Raw genomic sequence first — 13,258 nt, 5'->3', positions numbered from 1 at the left:
TGTGGCAACATGAGAATGGGCCTTTTCTGCGGTGGCTCCCTGCTTGTTGAAAAAAAAAAGCCCTAATAATAATAACAACAACAATAATAATAATTAATGCAGGGTGCCTTCCAGATGTTTTAGACTAAAACTCCCATTATCCCTAGCTATTGGCTGTCCTGACTGGGCTGAAGGGAATTTTGGACTACAACTTCCATCATCTCTGGCTATTGACCATGTTGGCTGGGGACGATGGGAAATGTATAGTATACCCCATGTCTGGAGGGTACCATGTTGGCAAGCCCTGAGATTAATGTATGTTTCCTGTCTTCCTGGCATTATAGTGAGGAAAACCAAAAGAGACCTACTAATGGGAAGAAGATGGAACTGGAGGAGGAAAACAGCGCACTCAAGAGGCAGCTTGAGGAACTGCGTGCCCTCAATCAGCAACACATAAACAACCATCAGGTGAGAACTTGCAAAGGTGTCCTTTTATCAGGGCACTTCTGGGCTCATGCCCAGCAACAGAATGAGGTGGTAGTGTCCTGAGTTTAGAAGCGTAGACTGTACCACCGCAAGAGGGGAAAGCTACTTTTGAATATGTCTTCAGTGCAGGTTAGCATTAAAAAAATGTGAGCCTGCCACCTACAGTGTGAAGTGGTGCAATCTATTTTACCTCTTGTTACCACGTTATTTTGTCTCACATGTAGCCCAGGCAAGGCTCATTCTAGGTTTGAGGGGGCCCTACAGCTGGGGTGAGGAATGTCAGTCCCAGGAGATAAATGTGGCCCTCCGGGCCCCTATATTTGGCCCTCAGGGCTTTCCCTGTCTGCAACACCATCTCCTCAGCCGCATCCATTCTCCCAGGCCACACCCCTCACTGGCCTTATTTCATGACTTCCTTGAGTTCTTTTGCCTGGCTGGAATGTGTCCTTGAACTCTGATAATGCTTCTTAGCTTCCCTGGGTGTGTGTCTGAGAGAGTGTGTAGCAACTAGCCTACTGTACAAAGGGAAATTTTACATTCATTGCTCTGCCCACTTTTGCTCCTGGCCCCTCCCACCAAAGGTGTGCGGCCTTTAGAAGGTTGCCCAGAAGAGAATGTGGCCCTCAGGCTGAAAAAGTTTGCCCACCCTTACCCTAAGGAGAGACGGCATTCTGTGGTTTTAGTGTGCTGGGTGGCTTGGAGCCACCATTTCAATATCCCACAACGCCCTTGTCATGGGATCATTGTAGGAAATTGAAATGATATGCAGCTGCCAAGTTCAGATAGTCTACCTGCGGCCAATTGATGGCCCAGTTATGGAGCCCTGGCAGCTCCTGAGGATGTTGTGTGTGGGTATCGGCTGGGCCTGAGCCCAGGCCTCAACCACTGCAGTGCAATTCCCCTCAGGCACAGAGGTTGGTGTTCCCCAAAACTAGACTTTTGTTCTCTCTCCCCAGGCAAAGAGTGGCTTTATTGTTCCTTTGGAGGAGCCGTCTGTGAACCAGGAGGGACAGAGTGAACATAACTCAGGCCCGCTGCCACTCCAGGCTAATGCCAGAAACGAGGCCCTGAGTGCGAGACTCATTGAAGTGGAACGCAAGGTGAGCAGACGGCTACGACGGGAGTTGTGGTACAAAACCTCTGGAGGGCTCCAGATCGGTGAAGGCTGGTCCTGGTCCAGTGCTGTATGTCTTTGCGGAGATCACCTCCCCAGCCAGCTCTGGAAGGCCTTCCAACTTTGCTACCCCATACCAATTTCACCCGGGTGCTGCCTTTACAGAACGCTGTTCTGCAGGCCGAGAAATCGGCGCTAACCGAGCGTCTTGCCCAGCTGGACTCGCAAGTCAGCAGCCTGCAGGTGGCGCTGCTGGGGCTGCGGGGCCAAAGCTCCGATGCGAAGGAGGAAAGTGGGAGGTGGCAGGCTCAGAACAGCGAGCTGCAGGTAAGCACCCCTGCCTCTTCTGCCCCTGGGATGGGAGCCGATTCCTGGGAACACGGATCCAGGTCTTCCCACCTTCTCAAGTCCATGGAGCACAGGAGGACCCTTGACTTATATACCTAGTAGATGCTGCTGTCTGTGGGATTATTTCTGCTGCAAAGATCTCAGAAGCTCCCGCTGTAGTAACTTGGAGCGGGGCTTTTAGGGTGGCTGCCTTGGTTCTGTGGAATAGCATCCCTGTTGTGATAAAAGAGGTAAGACACTACCTGCACTTTCTGTAAGCAACTGAATACAATTTGGTTCCAACAGGCTTTCCCAGTGGAATAAATGGGTCTTCACCACAAGCGTCTACTTAGACAGGGTTTTGTTCTGAATGTATTCGCTTTTTTGCATTTTAAATTGTTCTTAATTACTTCATGTGAAAATTGGTGTGAGCCAGTTGTTTAGAAGACGATTAAAAAATCAATGGTAATAAGACACCACCCCTGTCTTCAAGCGGTGCAAGATTCCAGGGGGACCAGGCACTTACCCAGGGTTTGTATTTCCTTTGGAATTATGTATATTGGAGACATATCTTTATTATATATGGTTTATTTACACATATATACAGCCTGAGCCTACGAAGGAGGGGCTCACAGCATTAACACCTCAGAAAGTATTGCTTCTCCCATAGCCACAGGCTTGGATTCAAGCAGAAAATCCAACATGTCTTTCACTCTCAGGCTAAAAGGAGGAGTGGGGTATGAGTATAATAAAAGCTAAAATCAAAAGAGAAGAAATATGATTAAATTGACTTCCAACTATCCATTTGTCGGTTGTAACTGAAAGCGTCTCCATGAGAATCCCGAATGGCATCCTCTTCTTCCTCCCTCTGCTAGCTGATGGGGCAAACTGTAGTTCCTATGATTCTTTGGGGAGGGAAATGTGCTTTAAATGTATGTTGTGTAAGTAGCCTAAGGTTGCTATTCTATATATACTTAACAGAGAGTGAATCAGCTAAATTTACTTGTATAAGCAATTGTCATTGGATTGATTAAATCTCCCTGCCCCAAGGAGCTTACAGTGTGTCCGTCTCGCTCTCATATCCCTGTTGCAATCCTGGCAGGTGGAGGCAGCATCTCTGCGTTCCCAGAAGACGCTACTGGAATCCCAGCTCCTGGAGCTGCGGCAGAGGCTGTCTGTCCTGGAGGCAGAAGCCCGGGGTGCCCAGCGGGAGAGGGAGGAGTGGCGGGGGCGCTATGATGCCCTCCTGCGTGATCACGACCGCCTGACGGTGCTGCACGAGAGGCAGGGATCTGACCTGGAGGGGTTGCTGGGGAAACATGCTAGCCTCAAGGGGGCGCTGCGTAGCCTGGAGCAAGAACACCGTGACCTGCAGGGCAGGTAAATCTGGGACAGAGAATCTGTAAGTTGTTGGTGGGGGGCGGTCTATTTCTATTTATTTCTCTATTACATTTATATCCCACCTTTCATCCAAGGAGTTTGAGGTGATGTATGTGGTTCTTCCTCTCCCCATTTTATCCTCACCATAGCCCTGTGAGGCAGGTTAGGGCCAGTGATAGGCCAAAAGTGGATTGAACTATGTGACTTTTACCTCCATATAGTCAGCTATATTCTAGATGTGCCAATTTATCACAGTTTGAGGAGACGTTCCAGCTGGGGAAATATCCTTGAGGAGGGGGTGGAGCAATACTGGAGTGTGGCTTGTGTAGAGTCCTGAGGGCCAGGTACAGATGTGTGGAGGGCCGCATGGGGCCCCTGGTCCTGAAGTTCCTCATCCTTGCTCTAAACCACAGGCAACACTACGTGTTCCTTATATTTATAACCTATCATTATGAATAACAGGTAGCTGCTGATAGCCTTATCCTCCATGAATTTATCTAATCCCCTGAGAACAGAGATGGAGAACCTGTTGGACTCCCATCGGCCCCCTTCAGCCAGCAGGGCATGATGGGAGTTGTAGTCCTAACAGCATCTGTAGGGCCACAGATTCCCCTGATCCCTGGCTTGGGAGAACGTGAGAGAACGATTTCTTTGGAACCAATGTGCTGAGCAGAAATAACAAGAAGCAACATAACCTCTTGTGGTTTTTCATTTTGTGGGGAGCACAAGGCCTTTTCCTAAACTGCCTGTCAAACCCAGCCTTCTCCTCCCACAGGCACAGCGAGCTGCTGGGGCAGAAAACTGGCCTTGAGCAGCGGGAGGAAGCACTTCGGGGGCAAAAGGAGCGGCTGGAGGAAGCTGAGCGACAGCACCGGGAGCTGGCAGCACTGCATGGCCACCTCAAGGAGGAGCATGAGCGGTAAGGAGGGTGTGTCTGCTAGGGGTGGAGGTGGGAGCCAGCCCTTGTGGGCACGCCCCAAACCTGCCGATACTTACTATGTAGCGGTGGACAACTGGATCTGGCTGGCAGGCCAAGCTCTTTCCCCCTTCACCCTCATTGGCCAAGTGTAGCCACCCACCTTTCAATTGCCGAATCTCCCAATGTCATCAGGTGACCTGTTTGACCACCATCTTTTATTTACACCTGCGCAGTACTGAGGAAATGGGGTGAGCTTGGCACTAGGGCACTATCAGTCATTGCAGTTTATTTATGGAGAATAGCACTGGGGTAGAGGTTAGGCATGGGGCAAGGGACTTTTTCAGCTTGAGGACCGCATTTCCTGCTGGAGAACTTTCTGAGGGCCTTATTCCAGTGGTGGGCAGGGCAGCAGCAAAAGTGGGCAGGGCAATGGATGTAAATTTTACTGTTACTTTCTCACATTCCTTTCTGTCTTCCATCCAGGAGAGACAGGAGCATTATTAGAGTTCAAGGACACATTCCAGGCAGGCAAAAACACTCATGGAAGGTGGGAAGCGGGGCCAGCACAGGCCGTGGCCTGGGGAGAGTTCCAAGGGCCAGATAGAGAGGCCTGGGTGGCCACATTTAGCCCCCAGACCTGAGTTTCCTTACCACTGGGGAGGCCAAGGGGACAAGGACTTCCTTTGTACATGGCAAGCATTCTGTGACACTCCCAGCCATCTACTCTGGGATAGCTCAGTTGGTAGAGCATGAGATTCAATCTCAGGGTGGTGGGTTCAAGCCCTACGTAGGGCAAAGGAGTCCTGCATTGCTGGGGTTGGACTAGATGACTCTTGAGGTCCCTTCTAACTACAGTTGCATGATTCTGTTATTCCCCAGGGTGAAGCAGGCATTGGGCCAGACAGAACGCGAAAGGGACGACCTCCAGGGGGAGCTCCAAGGAATGAAGAACCGGGTGACCAGCCTTCAGCTGGAGCATGCGAGGCTGGAGGCTGAGAGCAACGCCCTGAAGGAGCAGAACCAGCAACTGGACACGGCGCTAGGACGCCTGAGCACCCAGTGTGAAGTAAGGATACCCTCCCCATCCCCTCCCCTTACACATCACACACATCTTCTGGCCTAGTCCATGTCTGCAGCAGATCAAGTGGGAAAGCTGTTCGTTGGCTCTAACCACTGAGAATGCTGGTTATAATATGTGGGAATACCTTTTGCTACTTTCACGTGAAGCAGGCATATGTTGCAGCCAGCATCTTCTTGAAAAGAGGCATCCCCCAATGTTTCACCCACAGGAGGGAATGCCTCTATTCAAAAGTAGTTCATTCTCTGCATTTGGACACCTCTTAGATCGTAACCAAATCTCGAATGATGGTTTCTGAGATCAAGGAACAGGTTTTCCTGTGTTTGGATACAGCTGGGTGGGTGCCATTTTGAATCAAGATGGAGGACTGAAACTTTCAAAACTGCACTGATTTAGGGGTTTCTTAGAATTCCCAGCGTGGGTGGGGCTGGGGCAAACGTGGGTGGACTAATGGACGGGGCTATTGCCCTTTGTACAGTAGCCTCAATTCCAGCCATGCAGAAGTCAGCGGTTTCTACAGCCACCCATCTCTCCAGCCTCCGTGCAGACAGGCAAGCAAGAAGCACTGTCACAGCGCAAGAGCACATTCCAGGCAGATAAAAATGAAACTGAGGAAGGAGCAGAGCAGAACCAGCAAGGGGTGTGGCCTGGAGAGTGGGCGTGGACTAGCAGGGGCAGGCTTTGGTCTTTCAAATTCAAGGCCAAAATTCGGCACCCCCATTGCCTCTTGCCTTCCATTCTGCCCAGTTAACTATGTCATAGTTGCAATGCCCTGCAACGCCCCCTGGGTTCAACGCCCAGTGCAGTGGAACTTGTCGCACTGCCCTAAATTTGCCTCTGGGCCTAGTTGCAAGGGCCATATAAAGGAGTCTGGATGGCCACATGAAATTGCATGTGTCTGAATATTTAGGTTTTTGAGGGCTTACATCCAATATGGATACTGCTAATCAAGACATGGGATGTGGGTGGCGCTGTGGGTTAAACCACAGAGCCTAGGACTTGCCGATCAGAAGGTCGGCGGTTCGAATCCCCACAACGGGTGAGTTCCCGTTGCTCAGTCCCAGCTCCTGCCAACCTAGCAGTTCGAAAGCATGTCAAAGTGCAAGTAGATAAATAGATACTGCTCTGGCGGAAAGGTAAACAGCGTTTCCGTGCGCTGCTCTGGTTTGCCAGAAGCGGCTTAGTCATGCTGGCCACATGACCCGGAAGCTGTCTGCAGACAAACGCCGGCTCCCTCGGCCAATAAAGCGAGATGAGCTCTGCAACCCGAGTCGGTCACAACTGGACCTAATGGTCAGGGGTCCCTTTACCTTAATAAAGACATGGAGAGATGGAGAGGACATGTTCACACCTCAATAGTGTAGAAACCCCCCACATTGTCATCGCATGGTGCGTTCCTGCATCACATCATTCCTAGCTGAGGCAAGGAAATTGTATGGTGTGCTGACATCACGACAAAGGTGAGCATCCTCACACATGACAGGAGAGAAGGGGAGCCCTGAATGCAGCAGTTCCCTTTTCAGCAGAATCCCTGTGCCAGCGTAGCAAATTGAGTCAGCTTGTGGAGTTGGTAGCATGCGGGGTGTCGTGCATTGTGTGTTTGTTAACAGGTGGGTGTTAATTCCGCCCGTTAATGGGACGCTCTTTCTCCCCACCTCCCACAACCCGTAGCTGCTGGCCCAGCTGAAAGGGAACCAGGAGGAGGAGAACCGACACCTTCTTCAAGAGATTCAGGTGCTAAGCAGGGAGAACAGACGCCTGCTGGAGCACAGCATGGAGAGCCGGGAGCATTTCCAAGAGGAGCAGCGCCAGTACCTGTGAGTGGGAGACAACCCACCTGTGAAACAAGTAGAGACAGATGCTAAGTAGAATAAATAAATTGTAGCTGATTGACTGATTGATGTATGAATGAAATCTGTGGGGAACCTCTTGCCCACAGGCCGAATTAATGCATGACACTAAAACAAGTGGAAATAGACCTAAAGCTACGGTAGTTATTGATGAAAGGAATAGTAGCTGATCAGTTGATGAATAAATTCAATCTGCCAAGCAGGCATGGGAAACCAGTAGGCCAATGGCCAGATTTGGCCCACCAGGGGTCCTGATTTAGCCCACAAGACCATTTTCCTCCACGTTTGTCATTTAAAAGTGTCGCTGCAAAAGAACAGCCCTTAGAGTTGTTCCTGATTGTTTCTTTTGCAAGTGTGGGTTGCCTTCAGTGCTGATTAAATTGAGTGCCAGATGCAAGTGTGTGACATCGGGTAGCTGATAGCTGTGTGGCTCTAGTAGATGCCTGCACATCCAAGACAAGAACTCCATAAGGGCCTCCTCTGAAGTTTTCTGCGCTGTCCTGAACACCTCCAGCACGCTCTGCAGCCTGGAGGACCTTGGCATTAAATCCCACTCGGTTTATTCCTTAGAGACAAACTGGGCGAGCTGCGTCGGGAGAAGCAGAAGCTGGTGGAGAAGATCATGGACCAGTACCGGGTGCTGGAGCCAGCACTTCCTCGTGGCAAGTAAGTCCAACAGTAATTTGGCAACTTGTAGTCCCTGGGGTCTTCATAAGAAGCCTTAATGCATCAGCCCCCTCCAGCACAGCTAATGGTCAGGCATGATGGCAGTTCTATCAGCATCTGGAGGGGTTGACCGGTTCCCCAATCTTCTGTTCTAAATCCTAGTGTTACACAATTTTTTAAGGTGCACACATAGCGGACACCCCCCATCCCACACACAGAAAACGAATCCTTCACCCTTCAAAAATTAGGAAATATTTCCGGGGGGGGGAAATAGATACTTTATTTGAGTTCATAGAGCAATCCTGAAGCCATCTTGACTCTTAATGAACCCAAATATTTTCTATGGAGTAGAAGGAAGTATCTTGGAAAAACATTTCCCAATAGTTCTTTTCACTTAAAAATCCTACAAATCCTTCAAATAGATAAACTTATCACTAGAATGGGTAGGCCTGTGGCAATGGATTCAAGAACAAAAGAATGGGCCGGGCTGGCTAGGAAAAGGCAATCAGCAAGCATTATCAGGTGTCTTGACAGACAGGAGACAAGTGACACACTCAAATTTCTGTTGTAGACCCGCCTCTTTCTATGACACTCGTATGATGCTTTTGAGTGGTTTTAGGCTGAGGGTTGGGTAATTTCTAACGTCTTTAAAAGTTACCACATACCTTTGTTCTGGATTCTCGCCTCCTTGCAAGGCAGGGTGGTGGTGGGGGCTCTATTTCAACAGAAAGCAAAGATCAGCCTTGCATTTTTCAATTGGTTCTTGCCTCTACTCTTTCTTCTCTGACCTACAATGATACTGGGTCCCTTGATGAGGAGTTGGGCTGTAAAAGCTAACCCCAATGTTTTCTTGTATCACTAGCAGAGCTTGTGACAAGCATGCACCAATTGGCTAATTCTTCACCCTCCCAACACGTACCAGATTAAAACAGGGCCATTCTTTATACTCTCTTATTCCAAGGATAATCTTGTGGAGCTCTGATACAGCTTCTGATTATGCCAGAGATAATATAGCTATCATGACTAGTAGACGTAGCTGTATTTTAAAGTCATCCAAACTAGTAACTGTCACTTACCACTTCTTGAGAGAGCCAGTTCCATAGTCCAGGGATGCACTGAGTGTAGAAGGTCCTTCCTGTTAACTGTCCGGGAACACCCCATCCTTTAGCTTCCCTTTTCCTTTCCTCTTCACAACTCTTTTATCTCACCCGCTTTTTACCTAACAGGAAGAGTAACTGGATTGCTGAGAAAATACGGAAGCTGGTGAAACACCGACGGGAAGCCCCCCATGAGCAGCTGCGCCCCATGGCTGAGGGGGCCGGGAGCAGCGAGAGCCTAACAGGGCAGGAAGGACGTGGGCCTGATGGGACAGGTGAAGGAAGGGAGGAGAAAGCCGTGGCAGGGGCAGTGGAGAGGTTTTCACTCTCGGCTTTCACTAGTATATTGGAAGGCATGGGGGCAGAAGTGGTGGCTCTCTGGAACCAGGGAGGGGGAACCTCAGTCCCAGGGGCCAAACACAGCTCTCCAGGCCTCTCTGTCTGGCTCTCAACAACTCTCTCCAGGCCACAACCCTCCTTGAATGGTTCTGCTTGGCTGGAATGTATCCTTGAACTCTGATAATGCTTACTGCTTGCCTGGCTGGAGGACAGAGAAGGGTGTGTGGATGTGTGTGTGTGTGTAAAGCAGCCTAATGTATTAAAGGAAGATTGACATCTATTGCTCTCCCCACTTTTGATTTTGGCCCCAAACACCACTGGCATGACCCCCACCACTCCAAGCAGGTTGCTGGAAGGGAATACAGCCTTCAGGCTGAAAAAGATCCCCCCCTCCTGCTCTAGAATGGTGTTGGACTACAACTCCAAGCATCCCTGACATTTGCCATGTTGGCTGGGGCTGGTGGGAGCTGGAGTCCAGCAACATCTGGAGGGCCCACAGGTTTCCTGTGCCTGTTTTAAGGTATTTTTGTTTCCTTTTTATAATTGTGTATGCTCTCCTGGCGATGTTTTTACACCAAAGGGCAATAAATGAATGGAAGAAAGAAATTAGGACCACAAACAGAGATACTTTTATTCCAGGATCATAAGCATGGAATTTTATGTTGTGATCAGAATTCACTCTCCCAAAAATTGTAGCTTTCAGTTATTTTAAACAGATGGTGCAAGTTTCTAGCCCAGGAAGCTAAGAGTTTTGGTGCTCCTCCTTTACGGCAATTAAATAAATAAATAATTCTTGACCTTTTTTATTGTAATACTATGCTTTTAGTCCGTATGCTGTATGCCGCCTTGTGAAATTTTATATAGGAGTGCAGTTTATGAATATTTAAATAAAATTTAAAATAAATCATATGAAATGCAGAATAAATGATGCAGATTAACAAAACATAGATTGGCATAATGTAAACAAGGCTGTAGAATTTTCTTGATGCAGGATTTATTTGTGGAGCAAAGTGTTTAATGTTGTTTTTTAAAAGCCTTTTAGTGTTGTATTTCAATTTCTTGTGAAGGGTGGGTGAGTAATCAAATTGTTTTTAATTATGGAGCCTTGCAGAGAGGTTTGGGGCTTCTCTGTCTCGGGCACCACCTGCCCAGCTCTACTGTCTCCTGACTTGCCTCTTTTCTCCTCTTAACCCCGCTGCCCTCAAAGTTTCCAGCACCCCCAGCTCACCAGCCCCTCTCCGCAAAGCAAGCAGCACCCTCAGTGTTTTGGATGGCCAACAGACGCCCTTCCGCCGCCATAGGCTGAGCTCACGGCTGCCTGCGGTGGAATGCCCAGGAGAAGAGCAGGACACCCCTCGCCAGCGCTTCCGCCAGCGCCGTCTTGGAATGCTGGGGGGTTCCGTTGAAGAAGCGGCGGCGGAGTGGGAAGTTCCGAGCCAGACTTCCAAGAGCGACAAGGAGAGAGGTGAGATGAGAGGTGGGGTGGGGAGAGCCCGTGGGCATAGCCTTGGGGGGGGGCAGGGGGCACCTGCCCCCTAAAACAATACAAAACCTCCCCCCCCCCAAAAAAAAAAATATTGGCTATGCAAAGGAATGGGTAGGTCTGCCTTTTGGGGAAGTGGGCCTTATTTTTGCTCAGGACCTCCAAATCAGCTTTGGTTCCGTAACCTGAATTCGCTGTTAGGTGATGGAATCTCTCACTTGGGAATAGTGACAATCTGGAAAGGCCCGGATCTTTTTAAGTGGTGGTGCTGGTGGTGGAACCTAGGACCTCCAGCATGAAAAGCAGGTCCTATGGCAAGAAATTTGTGGTTCCTTCACAACTGCTGTTTTCTGAATGTTGGGAGATGCTCATAACAAATAAATCCTTATTCTTTACCAAAATTAGGCCCCTGCACCCTAGAGCAGGGGGTGGGGATCAAAATGATGAGAAGATAGATAGATTTTCTAATACACAAAAAGCAATAATAATAACAACAATAAAGGAGAAAAAGAAGAGATCAAAGCAAGAAAAGAAAAAAGGAAGGATACGAGGCTGTAATAAATATTTTCACAGAATCCTAGAACTGTAGAGTTGGAAGGGAATCTTGCTCACAGCCATCCCTGTGTGGGCTCAAACCACCAACCTTCTGGTTAACACCAGATGGACAGACCCATTGCCCCACAAAGCTTCTGCAATTCATTGTGTGTTTTCTGTTTTGGTTTTCTCAGGACTGCCACTGGGTGAGGAGGAACAAACCCCCGAGCGTCCATCGTGATTTTGTGGAGGAAGAGGGCTCACCCTCTCAGATTCTCCAAACCTGAACTGATGTGAACATTCTATTGGAACGATGGGGAGGCATTAAATGAACGCAAAGCACAGGGTGTCATTTCGGTGGGTGCACAGATGCCTATGGGCAGTGGGGCTGTCAGGACAGGACTTTGGGGCAGACATCCAGGTCCCCACTCAGCCAGATGAGCAGGAGCACTCTCCCTCCCCTCAACTGCAGCAAGGCTACTGGATCGCTGCATTTTGAAGCAAGTGATGTAATACCCTCTAAAGAAGGTGACCCAGTTTGAACAGCAGGTGTGGGGAAGGGCTGAGTCTGAGCATATGCAACCATAGATGTATGCAATATGTATGAAGGGTGATGGGCCCGAATTGTTGCAGTTAAGTAATGTATTTAAAAATAAAGTTTATGGTTATTTATCAATCCAGTCTTTCTGGGAGTTGAATGTGAACAGCACAGAACATCACATTGGTTTAGCACCATGATGTTGCAGGAAGTGCGTGAGATCATTTTCCCACAAAAGAAGCAGGGCCGGCCCAAGCATTTGGGAGAGTGAGGAGGCTGGTTTAGCGTGCCACAAAAGAGCAGCAAACTGTTATTTATTATTAGTAGTGCATTTTTACTGCCAGGGAATGGGAGAGGAGCTCACAAAGGTGCCAACTTATTTTGCCTTTGGTAACATAACACCTTGGCTGATGTCCCTTCTACGCTTCACATTTAAAGTAGCATTATATCACTTCGACAGGGAAGAGCTGTTCCTATGTTTCCATGTCTTCAGGGAATGCCCGTAGCTCAGTGGCAGAGCATCTGTTTTGCATGCAGAAGGTCCCAGTCTCAGTCCCTGGCATCTTCAGGTCAGTCGGGGGGGGGGGGGAATCCAGTTGAAAATCCTGGATGGCTGCTACAAATCAGCTTGGCAGGAATGTGTCCTTGAACATTTGCTAATGCTTCTTGCTTTCCTGCATGGAGAGGATAGAAATGGTGTGTGAGAGAGAGTATGTATAGAAACTAGCCTACTGTATAAAGGTAAAATGTGCTTTTAAAACAACTGAGAGTTGGAAGCCCTTCCTGCCCTGTGGCACATAACCCAGAGATCAGTCTGGGCTGGTGCTCATCGAGTCTGGTGGTGTGGAAGGCAACGCCAACAGCAGGGGGCACCAGAGCCAATGATAGGTAAAGGTAAAGGGACCCCTGACCATTAGGTCCAGTTGTGGCCGACTCTGGGGTTGCGGCGCTCATCTCGCTTTATTGGCCGAGGGAGCCGGCGTACAGCTTCCAGGTCATGTGGCCAGCATGACTAAGCCGCTTCTGGTGAACCAGAGCAGCGCATGGAAACGCTGTTTACCTTCCCGCCAGAGCGGTACCTATTTATCTACTTGCGCTTTGATGTGCTTTCGAACTGCTAGGTTGACAGGAGCAGGGACCGAGCAACAGGAGCTCACTGCTTCTGATCAGCAAGTCCTAGGCTCTGTGGTTTAACCCACAGCGCCACCCACATCCCTTAGAGCCAATGACAGGCAGAGCCAAATAATCCTAGTTTTGCCCCCATCCTCCTCCCCCTCTCTGGTGAGTTCTACATGGGGCAGTACTGAGACTACAGAGGAGGAAGTTGCCAGACAGGACCACCCACTGGATTGACTGCAAGAAAGAAGGCAGCCGGGAGAGGGGAGGGAGGGGATAGCTAACGGCAGACAATGGTGGGGCAGTGCCCCATATACCCTCATCTCCACTGCAGTAGATCCTGATCTATCTA

At 49.2% G+C, this 13,258-nt stretch overlaps 1 protein-coding gene across 5 annotated transcripts in view; it reads left to right on the top strand.

Annotated features, from left to right (window-relative positions):
• CCDC88B (coiled-coil domain containing 88B) overlaps window positions 1-11,928 on the top strand; it is a 34,951-nt gene extending 23,023 nt beyond the window's left edge. For all 5 annotated transcript variants that reach the window (XM_079957902.1, XM_079957901.1, XM_079957900.1 and 2 more), the window contains 11 exons: window positions 324-447; window positions 1,422-1,565; window positions 1,745-1,906; window positions 3,009-3,286; window positions 4,062-4,205; window positions 5,085-5,271; window positions 6,955-7,100; window positions 7,704-7,799; window positions 9,026-9,171; window positions 10,443-10,700; window positions 11,447-11,928. In XM_079957902.1, the coding sequence (XP_079814028.1) occupies window positions 324-447; window positions 1,422-1,565; window positions 1,745-1,906; window positions 3,009-3,286; window positions 4,062-4,205; window positions 5,085-5,271; window positions 6,955-7,100; window positions 7,704-7,799; window positions 9,026-9,171; window positions 10,443-10,700; window positions 11,447-11,493 (1,732 nt within the window). In that variant the 3' untranslated portion in view covers window positions 11,494-11,928. The remainder of the gene's footprint in view (window positions 1-323; window positions 448-1,421; window positions 1,566-1,744; window positions 1,907-3,008; window positions 3,287-4,061; window positions 4,206-5,084; window positions 5,272-6,954; window positions 7,101-7,703; window positions 7,800-9,025; window positions 9,172-10,442; window positions 10,701-11,446) is intronic.
• The last annotated feature ends 1,330 nt before the right edge of the window (window positions 11,929-13,258 follow it).

The sequence above is a fragment of the Podarcis cretensis genome (genome assembly GCF_951804945.1).
Source record: "Podarcis cretensis genome assembly, chromosome: 16".
NCBI classification, from domain to species: Eukaryota; Metazoa; Chordata; class Lepidosauria; order Squamata; family Lacertidae; genus Podarcis; species Podarcis cretensis.
The sequence above is the reverse complement of the archived record's forward strand: the minus strand, read 5'-3'. Positions and strand labels throughout refer to the sequence as shown.